The sequence below is a fragment of the Sitodiplosis mosellana genome, unplaced genomic scaffold (assembly GCF_009176505.1).
Source record: "Sitodiplosis mosellana isolate CC-2019 unplaced genomic scaffold, AAFC_SMos_1.0 Smas_scaffold_6166, whole genome shotgun sequence".
Lineage (NCBI taxonomy): Eukaryota > Metazoa > Arthropoda > Insecta > Diptera > Cecidomyiidae > Sitodiplosis > Sitodiplosis mosellana.
In genome coordinates, this window is record NW_022601407.1 from 4,555,748 (window position 1) to 4,572,113 (window position 16,366).

The 16,366-nt window shown below is 35.8% G+C and overlaps 2 protein-coding genes across 3 annotated transcripts in view; one reads left to right on the top strand and one right to left on the bottom strand.

Moving 5' to 3' along the window:
• Positions 1 to 113: 113 nt before the first annotated feature.
• Positions 114 to 5,596, bottom strand: LOC129575365 (palmitoyltransferase ZDHHC20-B-like). 2 transcript variants are annotated; one of them, XM_055458867.1, is made up of 9 exons: positions 5,095 to 5,595; positions 4,804 to 5,023; positions 4,595 to 4,716; positions 4,407 to 4,513; positions 4,211 to 4,323; positions 3,972 to 4,096; positions 3,709 to 3,841; positions 3,098 to 3,227; positions 535 to 2,409 (listed from the first exon to the last, which is right to left on the bottom strand). In XM_055458867.1, exons 2-9 carry the CDS (start codon positions 4,991 to 4,993, stop codon positions 2,046 to 2,048), a joined length of 1,284 nt encoding a protein of 427 aa, XP_055314842.1. In that variant the 5' UTR covers positions 4,994 to 5,023; positions 5,095 to 5,595; the 3' UTR covers positions 535 to 2,045. The 2 variants fall into 2 exon arrangements, with proteins under 2 accessions (XP_055314843.1, XP_055314842.1); XM_055458868.1 differs by lacking the exon at positions 535 to 2,409 and adding an exon at positions 114 to 435 and having other exon boundaries at positions 4,804 to 5,596.
• A 376-nt stretch (positions 5,597 to 5,972) lies between these two features.
• The window catches only part of LOC129575115 (cAMP-dependent protein kinase type II regulatory subunit), a 14,745-nt gene continuing 4,351 nt past the window's right edge, over positions 5,973 to 16,366 (top strand). The window contains exons 1-3 of the mRNA XM_055458043.1: positions 5,973 to 6,858; positions 10,662 to 10,993; positions 15,742 to 15,971. Of these exons, the coding sequence (XP_055314018.1) occupies positions 10,780 to 10,993; positions 15,742 to 15,971 (444 nt within the window). The 5' untranslated portion in view covers positions 5,973 to 6,858; positions 10,662 to 10,779. The remainder of the gene's footprint in view (positions 6,859 to 10,661; positions 10,994 to 15,741; positions 15,972 to 16,366) is intronic.

Sequence of the window (16,366 nt, forward strand, 5' to 3'; positions counted from 1 at the left end):
TTTCGGCATGATCATATCGATAGGAATGCATGAGATGGTCGAAGGACGAGCACAATTGAACAATTATTATAATTTGCTCAAAGAAAAATCTCGACAGAGTGAAAGACAAAATATTTTTCTTTTCATCATATTTAATTGTAGATGCAAAATAATTTCTTTTTTTTTTGTTCTCTGTTTCTATATTCGATGCATTTGTTCATCAGGATAAATTCTAGAATGTTCTTATTTACACAAAAAAAAGTCTGGGTAGTTTGTTTGGTTTTTATTTGGGAAGGAGTAGCCTCTACTCGCTCTCTCTCTCTCTCTCTCTCTCTCTAAAATTCGACATTTTCGGTACCCGAGTCGGTTGCATCACATTCAACGTAATTATTTCCCAGCAATGTAGTTGCATCTTCATCCATCAGTTGGATAGGATAGGATATTCCATCGCCCAAGCTGCAAAACAAGAAAAAAAAGTTGCGAAAGAAAAAAAGAATTCAATGGCATCAATAAAATTTACAGTCACAAAATCCGCAACAAAAAAAAATGTTTATATTGTCTTGAAAACACAAGAAAAAGTTTATTTTTTTTCTATCAAATTCACTAAGTGTATTACAATAAATCATAATTAATTGTTGTGTTTTTTTTTGTTGTTGTTTGAATCTACTAATAAATAAAGAATAAATGATTTTTCTTTCGCTTTTTTACGCAGAAAAAATACGATTATATTGTGAACGTAATGAAAAAAAGAGAGTACATTAAGCAACGATCATGTGCAGTTGCAATGACATTAATTGTGTGATTTAACAGTCAGTTTGCAATATATATAGTCTATAAATCTAATCATTGCTGGACACATTTGTCATAATTCGTTCTAATTTATCTAATAAAAATAACAAAATTATTACAAAATGAAATAAACTGTTTGTTCGATGGCAAATTAACATATATGATTTCGACATACGAGGTTTGCTACGGTGTTGATTCTATCGATAGAAGTAAGCCTAATAATTCGTTGCAATTGACAAACTATTCGCATTCGTGAATTGGTGGTAATTTTCTCGCTGTGTATGTGCGTGTGCTTGTGTGCAATTCGGCTAATGGACTCGAAAAACTTATCTTTTGAGAGAGAGAGAAAAAACATCTCGTCCATCTGCTTTCAGACAATTCATGCAATCAAATTACTTCAATATCCAACGAACTTACAGCAAACATAAACTTGCTTTAGAAAATGGCTCGAAATTCGTAATCTTTCGAAGAAAAATCCAAGCTTTCTTCTCAAGTCAAATTTGCACTTGGAAGCGAAAAATTTGTTCTCACACTTTAGCTGCGTACCAACAAATCCCAATTGTTTGTTTTTTAACATAATTTTCACACATCTCTTACTCAAATTAACAGCAAACAAAGGACGTATTCAAGATTTTGTTCTTAAGTCAAATTGCCGTAATCATAAAATGCGTAGAAAAAGAAAAACTCCCCGATTTCTTTCGCTACAGACATGAAACCAACCATCGCTAGAGTATGCTGCATAATATTAAACGCACCCATTCATTTTTCATTGTTTTCGAATTCTGCGCGAAAAAATTACATTAGGTTCCCATTAAGAATGGATGCGTTTAGTATTATGTGACTTGTCGCTGTTGTGCATTTACGTTTGACACTAACAGTCGTAGCATGAAACCTTATCGTATTGACTAAATGTCGCCGCTCAATCTCGATATTCATATATATATTTAAAAAAAAACCATATACATTTAATATATAAAAAAGTGATTCAGCATCAGATGAAATGAAGTTAAAGCTGTGTATGAATTGATCGTTGATCATTGAGGCAATGAAGAGTCCCATTTTATATGTTGTTGTAGTATTTGCAGAGCCCAATAGCTCTTGCATGGTCGTTGATGTCGGTTACGCATAATATTTTGTTTTCTTTCTTTCGTATGTATGAATTAAGTCATGTGCGTATGTTTTTTTTTCTTGTTCTTTCGAATAAATTCTCCTTTTTATGCGTGTTAAACAGATTGAACCAACAGAAACGAAACAAAAATGTTGAACCGTAAATGTGTCTATCTGTTTGTTTCATTTTCAATGGTTAGTTGACCACCATCGGCTGGAAGGGGCGGCAATTGTCGGTCAATGTGATTGTTGACCGGTTCTTGGTTTGGTGTGTTGAGTTGTGTCGACGTGACGGTGGTGGTGGTGGTGGTGATGGTGGTAGTGGCGTTGGCGGCGGCTTCACGATAGCCGGCGTTGTTTTGGTTGAGAAGAAGCATTTTTCTTGAGTCATTTGTTTCATTGTTTGTCTGAGTTGCATCGAATTTATTCAATGAATATGAATTGCCCATTGATTCATAATTATGATTCGATGTGTGGCCAATATTTCCAGGGAAATGCTTTATTTGCACTGGGTACTGCAGCCCGTCCCCAAAGCTAAATACAACATATCACAGTAACTCATATCAGTCTCATTTCAAAATGTTTCGGTTTTTTTTGTAAATAAAAAGCAAAAGATAGAAAATTGTTTTTTTTTTGTTTTTGATCTGATAAAAAAATATTATCTACACATATACAATGTTGCGTCAATTGGATGACTCAGATTTTGGCTCGGTTATAATTGCCTTTTGTGGAAAAAAAGGGACACACATTCCGCTTATCAGATAACCAACTTGTTTTTTTTATAACACGTATTCACACTCAAACGCAATAAAAAGAACCAACTGCAACAAACCGTATCGTTTGTGTGAATCATCGGAGGAGCGCATTTTAGTCACGCGTGTCACTTCATAAGTTTGCAAAAGATGTTAAGGTTAGTGAATGAGTGGCATTAGCTAAAATGAATTACTAAACTATCGTTAAAGCGATATTCTTGTTGTTTTAATTACTTTCCGATAAAGAATGATATTGTTCGCATGCTTTGTACGAATTTCCTTAATCATGCTTGGTTGGATGGGGCTTGAATTATTAGGAAACAAAAACAAAATTGAACGAATTCCTATAGCTACAACTTATTTGTCGGCGAAAATTACGTATTAGAATTAGAACATTCAGCTGTGTTTTTTTGGGTCAAACCAAAAATTCTATGACAAAATTTAAAAAAAAACAAAGCTCGAACACTCACCTCGTAAATATTGGTAACAGCCATAATCGTCTATCATCGCCGAACACTTCTTGTATATTGTTGTACCGGCCTAAATTAAAACCATTCTTATCTGGTCCTCCAATTCGAAAGATCGGCGTTCGAAATGCCTCTGTTTGACCACATCCAATGTAAATGAAATACAATTCGTTTGTCGCCATTCAATGAAGAAGGTTTTACATTCGATGGAAATGTTGTAATCCCATCCAATCAATAAATGTAATTGGCAGTCGAACAAGAGGCAGAAACCAAAAAGAAATTCAACCATCCGAAGAATTGAAGCAATTTGAAAAAAAAAAATAATTGAGCACATGGATTAAATACGAGGGGCTTATGTGTCATGCGAGTCTTTCAAATGAGCTAGCGAATCATTGTATCTTCAAAAAAAAAAAAATTCGACTGACTCGCATTGATTCATGAATTTGTTATGAATACTATGTACTTTGGTCATCTGGTAGGACTCGTAAGTTAATTCTCATGAACTTGTGCGTGTCAGAACTGACTTGCGATGATAAATAAGCCCGATTAAAAATGACGTCAGGGGTATTTGATTTTGGAGGCGAAATATATCAAAATTGATAAATGACACGTACCTAATGTGGTGCGATTGAGCGCCACTAAGTAAATGTGATATCCAAACAAGCTAACTAAACTGATAGCAAACATAGCTGCCACAAAAAACAAAAATAGAATATGGAATCGGCCGACGCCACCCTCTAGTTTATCCTAAAATGAATGCCACAATCATGAGATTATATAGAAAATGGGTTTAAAATCATGATATTCTTGATATTCCATGCAATTTTTGACTTTCAATCGTCAAAAAGTCAGAAATTCAACAATCGAATCTACTCACTTCCCAAAACAAGATGAAATATCTCATCACTGTTGCCGCCACATAGATGCAATATAGTAAACCATATCCAAGGAACAATACAAAGTATTTATAGTTGGTAAAATTGACGCAGTTATTCACCCAGGCTGGAAATAGTAAAGTCATAGGATCATGTTATTCATATGACATGTTCGTTTACATGCTTTTTATTGATATGAAAAGAAAAAAAATTGGAAATTAAAGTAATTTGTCACACTTACGGCAATGATGATCCATTTTCAGTACACACATACCGCACACAGAACAGTGATGGGCTCGATCTGGTTTGATCACCATACATTTGTCGCAGTATCTCAGTGAACCATTCATTGTTCTACCGTGGAAAAAAATAAAACGTCAACGAAAGCGATTAACGAAATAATTTATAGATTAATTTTATTTTTGCGTACAACATACCGATTACTGATGGGTAAGTCTTTGGCAAAGATTTCCAAAACTCGTTTCTGCGCACTGGGATTATCGGCTTGCGTCAATCGCTCCATTTCCGAAGCGGGTATACGAAACTAGAATTAAATAGAAAAAACAAAACGTCAGTAGTTCATATCAAAAAGGCGTAACAATTGGGTAAGTCGAAGGGATTAAACCTTTGTCGGCACTTTGCCGACTGCCGTAAACACTGTTTGCCAATAAGACCACACAAACATTGCAAAGACTATGTGATAAAATAGTAAAAAAACTACTTGTTCGATCGTCGTTTGCACCGAAACTGAAATGAATGGAAAAAGTGATTAGGGTTTGGTTTCGGGACACAAAGTGAATGATTGTGTTCGGATGGAATTAAATGTCAACTTACAAAAGCATAATTGAACAACATAAGCATAGTATGACCACGCGATAATAGCTACAATGAATAACACTGGAATCCATTTAACGGCACGGAAAAACCAAAAGCATGGCCCATGCCTTGGAAGTTCTGTCGATGTACTAAAGACATCATGATGATGCGACGATGATGTTCGCTTATTTGAATAATTTTCCGCCATTTGTGTTTGTTTGTTTGTGTGTTTGTGGAACTGTTTACCGGAATTAATATGAATCTTTTGTTGTTGCTGCTGTTGTTTGTGTAGAAATGTTTTCGTTTTACTTAGAAATTATGCGATCCTGAATGAATTTTTTTGCTCCCCGTTCACACTCGCTCCCGCACGTTTTATTACCGATCGCGCTCTGTAGTGTGTTCCTTGTGTGAGCTGAGCTATCAGTGTGTGTTGTGCTCGTATCTTTTAATCAAATCAAAATACTTTCTTTCAAATAATTTTCATATTTGTTCTTTTTTGTTCTTCTTCTTCTTCGATTTTGTACATTTAGGAAACTCTCTCTCTCTCTCTCTCTATAATTCGATTCGGTTTTGAAGGAAATCCACCGACACTTTCGATATTGAATGCGGCATGATTCCTTTATCGCTCGTCCAATTTCAAGCAGTTCGAATGGCTGAATTTGGTGATAATAAAATATACAGTTTTTCCTCGTCGTACAAAATATGAAAATACAAAAAAGTTTACAAAAAAAAAACTATTATAGATAGACCGAACAATGTATATACATGTCGCGTTTGACATTCAGAACGTCATGAAACCATACATATATTTGAATCGTATCAAATTCACATCAGACATCCAGAACGAAGTTGGCTGCATATTCAAACCATTCGACAAAATTATAATGACAATCTAATGAGTGCTGATATTTTGAATGATTCTACAAACAAATTGGTATGAATCAAATATTATGATAAAATGCCATTGAATGAGAAGAAAAATCACTCAAATTGTTTGATAAAATCTCCGCTTGGAACGTGAATCATTGACGAAAAAATTAGTTACGTACTAGATTTTGAAACTGCTACCCGAAAATACTCAAGCAAAGCGAATCAGCAACAGCAGTATTGACAGTTGTTGAGTGGATTATTGGTGTGAGCAAGCGAGCAAGAGCGAACAAGCAAGCAAAAAATAGAACCCGTGAATGTGTTACTCTCTCACACTGTATTTGCGCGTGTGTGTCTATGTACTTGTACGTACTCTCTATAAGTCACTTTACACTCTGTTCGCACACGACATTTCCACTGCCAATATAGCAAGAAGCTGAAAAAAAAACTTTTGAGGCTACACTGTCTGTGATAGTAGCCATTTTCGATTTTTTTCTCTCTATGTCAAATCCGAAGGAAAGGAAAAAATAATTTTGATTGCGGTCGTATAGGCGGGTATATTGTGATGTTCGCGCTCTCATAAATGTAAAAGAATATTTATCGAAAGAAAAATTTATTAGAAAAAAACCACGAAAAGCAGCAGAATAAAAAAAAGAGCAACAACCAAAAACTCGGATATAGTGTTAATAGTTGAATATCATAAAGGAAAAATCATTTTAAATGCAATTGGAATAGAAAAGAAATTTTCATTGAAAGCCGAACCATATATATATACAGAGTATATATGAATACAGAGAGTTTTTTTTTTCGTTCGTTGGGTGAATTGATGTGAGTGAGTGAGAGAATAAGCCTAATCAAGAGGCCTGGATATTGATTTTTTGTTCTATAAAAATTCAAATAAGAAAAGTGAAAAATCAAGTAAAAGAGTTCTTTTTTTGTTGAATTTGAGAAAAAATTAATTGAATTGGAGAAAAAGAATCAACGCGTCAACAAAAAAATTTGGAACGTTTTAAGATTTTCTTTTGCGTGAGAAAACGAAGACGACGACGACGACGACGACCATAACCACGGCACGTACAGAAATTTACTGGTGGACAATAATTTTATTTTGGTTCGTAAATGAACGTTTCGGATAATATTTACAGAACCATTTGCACGTTTTCGAGCTGCTGGAAAAAGTAGTTTAATTTTGGCAAAGCAAAGCTAGTAAGTTTTTCAGTGGGAATTTAAAAAAAAATGTTTTCAATTTGTCATTCAGTTCTGATAGAATCATTAATTTAACTTTTTCCTCGTGTGGAAGAAAAGAAGAAAATGTGTGTGCGTGTATGTGTATGTGGAAAATCAAATGAAAAAAAATTCGTGTGTTTGAATAAAAAAAGATTGAGTGTGACTTGAGAAGAAAAAAGAGAGAGAGAGAGAGAGAGAGAGAGAGAGAGAGAGAGAGAGAGGAAGATCATGTCGATGCATTTTTCCAAGACATCAATGTTGAAGGGAAAACTAAATATCTATATTGGGTGATTTTCGAACGTGTGCTCTCGCACTCACTCTCTCTCTCTCTCTCAGCAAATGAGAGAATGTGTGTGGAGGGTGGCTCGCAAGCATTGACCTTAGCAACCTGTATGTGTGTGGGAAAAGAAGAGAAAAAAAGATGAAAAACGACGATGAGCTTCTCTCGCCTCACGAAACAAGATGTCTGATAAGCAAGCAATTGATAAGCTGCGTCCAGCTTTTCACACACAAGGCGATGAGTTTTCCTGGACACGTTCATGACGTAATAATGTTCGATGGTTGTTGCCCGTGTGTTGTTGTTTTCCTTTTGCCCGTCTACATTCTCGTCAACTCGAAAAAGCTCATTTTAGAAAAGTTTCGAATGTGCGATTTCGAAGAGATGAAAAACGAAAACAAGAAAAAAAAACAAAATTGCTTCATTCGTATTCCGTAAAAGCTTCAGTTTGATCTCATGGTTTTCTTCGTTCGAGTTTTATTTTCTCTCTCTATTTCGCTCGGTGTCATTTTGTTGTGGCAAAATGAATTTATTAATGCTATTTTATTGAGAAAAAAAACATTTCTAACACCCTCGGCAAACAATAAAATTCAATTTTCAACAGGCATACACAGTCTTTTTTTAGTTGTGATACACAGTCTAATCCAAGATAATCAATATTATCTAAGAAGAAAAACAACACAAAATTATTGTTATCGACCGACAAATATGAAGCAAAAAGAAAAAAAAATCACCAACAGCCATTCGAAATAGACGGATATTTTAATCAGAGCAAGTCAAATGAATTGTTTAGATAGGCTTGGGATTAAAACAAAATATAGAAGAAAGCAACAGAGACAATGAAAACCACAATCACAACGCCAACCAGAGAATGAGGGAGTGAAAGATAGATAGATAAATAAATAGGAGAGAGAGAGAGAGAGAGAGAGAGAGAGAGAGAGAGAGAGAGAGAGAGAGAGAGAGAGCTTAAATAAAACATGCCGCAATTAGCACGTCCATATATTAAATGTGTCCGTCGTTTCGAATTCGATAGTTGTGTTCACCTTCGCGGGCCGTGTATTGCCATATCACATGCGTATTTGAAGTAAAAGTCGGAAAGCATGTACAATCGAGCCATTCTCGGTTCGTCATCATCATTCACTTTACTTTGTGTGTACACACATTTTTCATATTATCTTTTGCACCTTTATCTATCGCGCGCACTGAATGAAACATTTGACGGCAGCTCTGACGACTGTTTTGTGCGTATTACTGCTGTTGCTACTGTTTTTGTGCCGATTTCAATATATAGAAAGAAGAAAAATCGGAATTGGGTATTCGGCAGCATTGCCAAAGCGAACCAAGATATACTTTGCTGAAAAAGCGAGTCGAGAGTCAAAGAGACGTTTTTCATACGAAACAAAAAGTAATAAATCCCATACACATAAAAATGACATGTGTCAATCAATTTTTTTCAGGTTCACAACTCAAATAGTAAGTCTTTTAACGCCCAACTGTACCTACTCTTTCAACAGTGCAGTGAAACACTGGCAACAACAACGAAAAAATCAATCAAGAGATTGCAAAAGAAGCAGAAAAACACACACACACACATCCAAGTCATAGAAGAAAAAAAAAACGAAGAAAAACACTAACAACTAAAAAAACAAGTACAAGTTGAACTGGACCGGGGTCGAATCAACAACATTACGCACTTTTCCCATCGCATTGCGTGCACTTGCCAATGTATTTATATGGTATTAGCTCTGGGTTGTGCTTGATTAGTTAAAACAATGTCTCTCGCTCTCAACTATGATTGATACTTTTACCTGTGCTCTTGTTCTTTGTCTCTCATATTTGATGTTTTATTTGTGTTCTTGTCGCTTTTTTTCTTCATTGAAATCGAATAACTGGATGCAAATCATTCACAAGAAAATTAACATGAAATTGTCATTTTGCTGATGAAACAAAAAATGTCATAACAACACCAACATCAGCAGCGGCAGCAGAAACTATGACATGGATTCCAATAGGATTAAGTTTATGACATTAAAAGACAGGACATTTAAAGTGGGCTTTTATGTAATTTTATAGAGCAGCAGCAGCAGCGAGCGAAACGAACGAGAGCACAAAAAAAACACACATACACACACACACACATACCACTTGCACACGATGCCTAGTGAATCGTGCATTTAGCAATGAACCCACATACTCAGTTGTGTTTTGCGAGAGCAGCGCAAGAAAAAGCTGTACACACGAGCAACCCAAATGATCTTGATGTTCATAAGTTGACGCACTTACGGAATGTATTCAGCACACTGGAGTTCTGTACTAATCACATGTACCGTGAGTGAGTGTGACAACGACGGTGTTTAGATGCATTTCTATGCTTGCACGAATTATTGTGCAATATTTTTGTGTGTTTTTTTTTCTCTCTATATTGGCCGATGATAGAACGAAGAAAATAAATGACACACACGAAAAGCAGAAAAAAAAGCACAACATTGCCATATTGAAAGCGAGAACACGTACGTAATTCACCGTGCTCGATGTAATGCATTCTCGATTAGGCAGTTTTCGAACATGTGCAATGAATGCGACAAGTACAAACCGTGTGCAAAACGCACGAAAAATAAAACAAAAACCAAAATTACTTATGCCCATAACAAAAGTTGCACACATAATTTCGGAATCTAATCCATGCTTCGCAAAAAAACAAAAAAGAATTGAAGCACAAAAAAAGCACATTTGCTCGCACTCTCTGAAAATACGTGTGTGTGTGTGTGTTTTTGCATTTCGGAAAGGTCAGACCGTCTATAGTCGAAGTCTCACACTTCATGAATGAACGAATTCAATCAAATAAATGGAGTTTCCATACACACAATTTATAATTATCTGCTATTAAATCTGAAGGCTGGATTTCTCTATAAAATAATTCATAAATTTTTTTTCGCTCTTCATTGCTTCGCGCTAGGTACATATAAACAAAATACGACGCGCGCGGACTAAAGACACTTTGAATCACGTGAGCTGATAATTTGTGTGTATTACTTCACAAATTCAATAAAGGTTCTCTTGTTTCAGTGTTTTTCGAGTTGTTGTTGTCAACAGCACAAGAAACAACGACGAGGAGAGCGTATGAATAAAACATTGTTTTCAAAATCGAAATTTATGAATGTGACTCTAGCAAGTGCACACACGCGCGCGCGCTCATCAAGACATTAGGCGAGAGTACGAGCGCAAAAAAAGACGGTCATTGTTTTTCGATATGTATTGAGAGTTTTTCTCTCGCTCTCTCTCTCTCTCTCTCTCCCTCTCCCTCGGTTGCCTCGACAATGAATGAGTGAATGACTTGAGTACCTCCTCAGTTTAATTTGCATGTAAAAACAAATCTAAGCTTTAATTTTTTCGCTGTATATGTCACCACTTGCTAGTAGTGTTTATTTTTTTTCGAATTCGATGTAACCAATAACATTCTCTTGTCTCTTTTTTTTGGTAATCGGTTTTTTTTTCTTCTATGTAGCATTCAACGGAGTACGAAGCACAAAATAGAACAACTAAATTAACAACAGAAACAAAAGCACACACAAACACTCAAAATTAAAGGGAAGAAGCAACAACAACCTACAAAATTCGTTAAAATGTCGAATCAACCCAAGCAACGTATTCAAGTTCCTGATAGTCTTCGAGATATTTTACTGGAATTTTCTATAGCCTATTTGCTTGAACAGCCCGGTGATGTGATTGACTATGCCGTTGAATTCTTTACCAAGCTGCAAGAGAATAGAAAATCAAAAATTTCACATGATGACGTACCACCTTCACCGGATGAAAGTATAATGTCATTAGATGAGGGTATGTATGCACAAAAATTATATTTTCTCATTCTTTCTGGATTTTGTATGTGTTAAACACACGAATAGTTTGTTCGGTGTTTTTTTTTATTCATTTGTGAAACGAATTCTTTTTATATGTTTTATTACGAGAGCCATAAATGTTTTGTAAATGAAACCCTGCGTCAAAAAATCAAAACCAAACAACAAAAACAACAACAGCAATTCAAACAACAGAAAAAAAACAACAATTGAAATGACTGTTTTGCATTCGCTTGGAAGATAACATTAAATGGAAATGGCTTTTACGTGTAAATCATAAATTCTATTCTATTGTGCAAATAAAAGCGACAGCAGCACCAGCAACAGTAGCTGGGGAGAAAGAACGTAAAAATCGGTCGTCAGAGTTGGATATTTCAATAGCTGAATCCAGTGATTTATCCAATTCATATTTTAGTTCATGTATCGAAATATTGTCATATTCAATGAGCTGCTGCTTTAAAATAGATCTATAAATGAGAACACACGAAAAAAAACCAATAACAATGTCATACACACACACACACACACACACAGCACAGTCTTCTTTATACCGTGCTGGTTTTAAATGAGGGGCACACACTTTCTATTAGAACTAAGAAAGACAGAAAAAAACGGCAAACCGTAGTAATAATAGATTTTCCATATAAGTACATGTATAGTGCAAATAGCCGTACTGTTGTTTGTTCGACATAAAATAGAGAGAGAGTGAGTTCAAACATATACCAACCAACCAACCAACCAACCAACCAACCACACCGTGAGTGTTTTGTTATTCTTACAATTTTGGATCGCGTGCGACAATGCACTTCATTTCAATTTATATCCGAACACCTAAATGCTCCGATCCTTTTATGTAAATGCAAAGCTATCGTTAGTCGACAATAACAAAGCTAAACGAACAGAGAAATGAGCGCTTCCAATATAAAATGAATAAAAAAAAGCAGCAGCAGCAGCAGCAGCAGCGAGCGTACGTACGTACAACGTCGCCATTAAAAATACATTTTTTCATGAAAGTCGAATTAGAATAATTTGTTGCAACGATATTTTTGGTTCAATTAATATCATCCGGTGTCTTGAATGCTGCTGCTGCTTCAGCTGCCTGCCTGACGATACGCTTTTTGTGTGCGTTAGCATATAAAAGCGTTTCGGTTGCTTCGTCATTTCGCTTGGCTTTGCATTGCTCTTCTATTCGTTGTGGCTTTTTCGGTTGGGATCACCATGAATAAACGGACCGTTGTAGGAGTTAATGTGTGAAAAATTTAGTAACTATGTCTCTAAAATGGTGTGCTGCTTTTGAATGTATGAATCCATTTCTAAAGTGGATTTTCCAAAGCCGCAATTCGACAAGAGTGAGTACACAAAGACTGCTCATTTTGGACGATTGCTGAATAAATTTATGTATGCCGCCGTCGTCGTCGTCGTCGTCGTTGTCGTCGTTGAAAATAGCGCTGAAATTTCATCAAGTCGTCATCGTCGTCGTCCGGCGTACAACACTCCCGCACATGACTTCAAACGAAATCGATATGAAATCCAATCGATTACATTTCTACAAACGGTGTTCAGTGTTCAGTGTGGTTGCCATTCATTCGGCAGTGCCGCACAATGCAATGAACCGCAATTTCGTTTGCTTTTATATGACACGGTGTAGCAATAGCAGCACAGTCAGTGCAAATAAAATGAAGAAAGAAAAAAACAACGAAATTATGCCCAACTTCCTTCTCGCTCCCAAAGTATACGTTTCAAACTAATATTTAGATTACGTTGCACACTTTACATACGCCATGATTTATATTTCTAGCTCTTGCTCTCGGCCGCTCTTTCGAATATCTCTCTCCGATAGTTGTGTGTATAGTCGTGGTGCGGTGTGTATGCCTGCCCCACACACACACACACACACACACACACACATTCAGTAAGCACAAGCCATTCTCGGTGTGTATTCACTTTGCTAAGCCGGTTGGAAACTTTTCATTTTATACTTCATTAATTATATGCGTTTATAAATATGAATACATCTGTTTGTCCTTCCATATCTTTCACATTCTCTCGCTCGCCCGCTCTTTATCTCTCTATTTTTTCTCTCTCTCTATTCACTTGTTGTTGTTGTTGTTGTTGTTGTTGTTGTTGTTGTTGTTGTTGTTGTTATGTGTGTGTTGTTCTTTTTGAAGGCACGTTCAAGCCTTGAAAATGACTAGAAATTGTATCACAACTCGTTTGTTTTTTTCATTTTCAATATTCACAAATGCGTCTAGCGAGTGGCTTTTCAATGATATTTGAGGGAGAAATATTAATTTGCATTTCGGAATTTGTTTTTTTTTCGCTATCTCGCTTTAATCGATTGAACCGAAAGAAGCGTGCGCGCACGTTACTACCAACGCTTGAATTGTTTTCGTCGAATGCACACAATAGAGAGAGAGAGAGAGAGAGAGAGAGAGAGAGAGTAGAGGAACAATTTCAGGCAGAGAAAAATATTTAAGTAAGGGTTTAGCTGGAATACAGTTTTTTTTGCTTGAACTAGACTTTTGCAGCTTGATAATGTTCTAACGAGTACATCGAAATGAAGTAACCGTCCCAGGAAAAAAGAAGAATGAAAATGGTTACGTTGTTGCAATTCTACGCAATGATAAAAATTGTGTCTTAGTTGTTCGTGTGCTCATCAACATTTTGAACAAAGGCATTTGATATCATGATTCAAAGTCATTTGCTATCACACAGCCATTTGTGAGCGCGAGCGCTCCTCAACCAACTAGAAAGAGTGAAATGAATGTGTGCCAAAGTGCTTCTGATTTTGATCAGTATATTTCAGCGGATAAAATTTATTTTTAAACGACATATAAGCCCAGAGAAAGAGCACCAATCGCTTCTTCACTCATTTCGTTGTCGACTTGTGTGTGCCTTTTTTTCATCCTTTATTTTTATTCGTATTTTATTCACGCTAAATTGTTTCATAGATGGTTATAAATAATTTGCTGTGTTTAGCCTAACATCATATTGTGTAGCATATACATAATCACGTAGCACGGTGCGTTCTGCGAACATAGGACATCCTACTCTCTGTTGAGAGTGAGAGTGAGAGAGAGAGAGAGAGAGATGTGTTCTCAGCTCACGCTGAAGCAAATTGGACGTAGGCATTTTTCTGTTCACTGAATTTCGATTGCGATTTTCTCTCTATCTTGATATATATATGCATATATCCGGCACGGGAGCAAAATATGGTTTACTCCCCCTGTTTTTATCAGGTTTATCATCAGGAACAGGATGCTGTTATTTACACACACACACACATTGGCAGAAAAAATGCTCTTTTATGTTTCTGTTGTTTTTCTTCTCATCTCATTTGCATGGCATCACACATTGATACCGATCGAACCAGGGAAAACCGCACACTTTCTCTATCCCTCTCTCTCTCTCTCACTCTCTCAAACAACCCTACTGAAGATGGAACGAAAATTTAATCGAATTAATCTATAAAATGAGAGAAAAACATACACACATATCAAGTATTTACATTTCAACACCGATTCTAAACTTGCCGAAGCACGAAATACGTTCCTAATTGATCAAATCGGCCAATTTGCAGAAAGGCAAACCGAAACGAGCAATCGAATCATATCTTTCTCAGCTGCGTTCTTCTTTTGTATATACATATTTCAACCACATCATCCTGTGTGTGTGTGTGTGTGCAAATACACGAAATGCTAATGCTGATGATGATGAGGATGATGATGGTGAGGATGATAATGGTGATGATGATGGTAGGGGTGAAAGATCCATGCACTGGAATGGCCACCGTTATCACGCTCATCAGTTTTTGTTTGACCGTTGATTGATTCAGATGCGTGGCAAGAATACAGTGGCGCAAATATTTTGAACTGTAATCGAAACAAACGCAACAATAAAGTGATTAGAGCACCTAAGCGAATCAAGTGATACCAGACACAGCAAAGAATTTTGAAGAAAAACCAATTTGATAATAACATTTTGAAAAGAAAATTTAAATCACAAATATATTCGTGAAAAGAAAATTTAATCGAAAAGAATATCGAAAAAAAGGAAAATATTAAAAGAATGCTTGAACATATTGAAATTTCAAAATTTTCAGAAGATTTTTTGAAAGCATAAAAAAAAACAATTCTGATAGGTCTTTCGTTGGAGCACAAAACAGTGTACTGTTTCGGGGGGGAAAAAACCATTCGACGTTTTTAAAGAAAAGTGTATGGATCGATTTCGTTGAAAAAAATGGAATTGGATCGAATAGCTCAATAATTCAAACTTGGACGTGATTGGGGAATATCGTTGGGAAAAGTGCTAGTTTTCTTTTTTCGTTTGTTCACAAGAAAATGGTGTTGCAAGAGCAAACGGCAAATATGCAAAACTATGACGTTCTTTCTGGTAAGAAATTATAAGTAAAACGATTTACAATTCTTGAATGGCTCTCGTAACAAACGAACAGCAAAAAAAGAAAAAGATGAAGACAGAAATTGTGTCTTTACTGATATACTGCATCGACACAATCAATTTGTTCAATGTACTGTCATGTCTCAATTCAATTAAGTGTGTATTCAACTAGTTGTCTCGCGGAGGAGTGCTGTGTGCTCTAAATTGATGTGCATTTTGTGTGCTTGCTATTGTTCTTTTTGTTTCATTTGTGTTTCTCTTTTTTTTTCTGAATTCGTTGATCTAAATATTAAATTTGGAGTGTTTGTGTGTGTTCATTTGCCATTTCAGAGCCTTTAGTAAATCGATTCGCTACTCGACGCAAATCCGTGTTCGCCGAAACCTATGACCCAGAGAACGATGCAGACGAAGATGAAGGAGCCGCTGCAATATTCCCAAAAAGTGACGAGCAAAGAGCACGTTTGATAGAATCTGTTAAAAACATCTTACTCTTTAGATCACTGGACAAAGAACAAGTAAATCAAATACTGAGTTTTTTTTTTCATTCATCTTTCGAATTTGTTTAAACAAACCATAAAATGTGTGCCATTTCGTTATATATATCAGTATTATTTTGTGCCATATTATTTTCGTTCGAAGACACATCAAATAAAGTGAATTGCTATTTTTCCGCCATCTCTACAGCCGCTGTTGACGTTGTCGATTTTGAAAATGATGATGATGATGGTACTTAATACAAAAAAAAAACAAAAGATAACAATTTGCTAGTGTTGGCTTCGAACGTTCGTTCGACCGTTCGACAATATAAAAAAAAATTGTTTTGTTCGTTCGTTCGTTCGAAAGTTTTGTAAAAAATTATTTTGTTCGTTCGTTCGTTCGAAAAACTGAAAATTATTTTTTTTGCTCGTTCGTTCGTTCGTTCGAAATTTATGAAAAAAAAATTGTGTTCGTTCGT

Excerpts from the sequence above, each read along its gene's own strand:
- LOC129575365 (XM_055458867.1), bottom strand. The coding sequence starts at position 4,993 with ATGGCGGAAAATTATTCAAATAAGCGAACATCATCGTCGCATCATCAT. Across the intron at positions 4,324-4,406 it reads GACTTACCCATCAGTAATCG|AACAATGAATGGTTCACTGA; the intron begins GTATGTTGTACG and ends TTTCCACGGTAG. Across the intron at positions 2,410-3,097 it reads CTGTTACCAATATTTACGAG|CTTTGGGGACGGGCTGCAGT; the intron begins GTGAGTGTTCGA and ends TGTTGTATTTAG.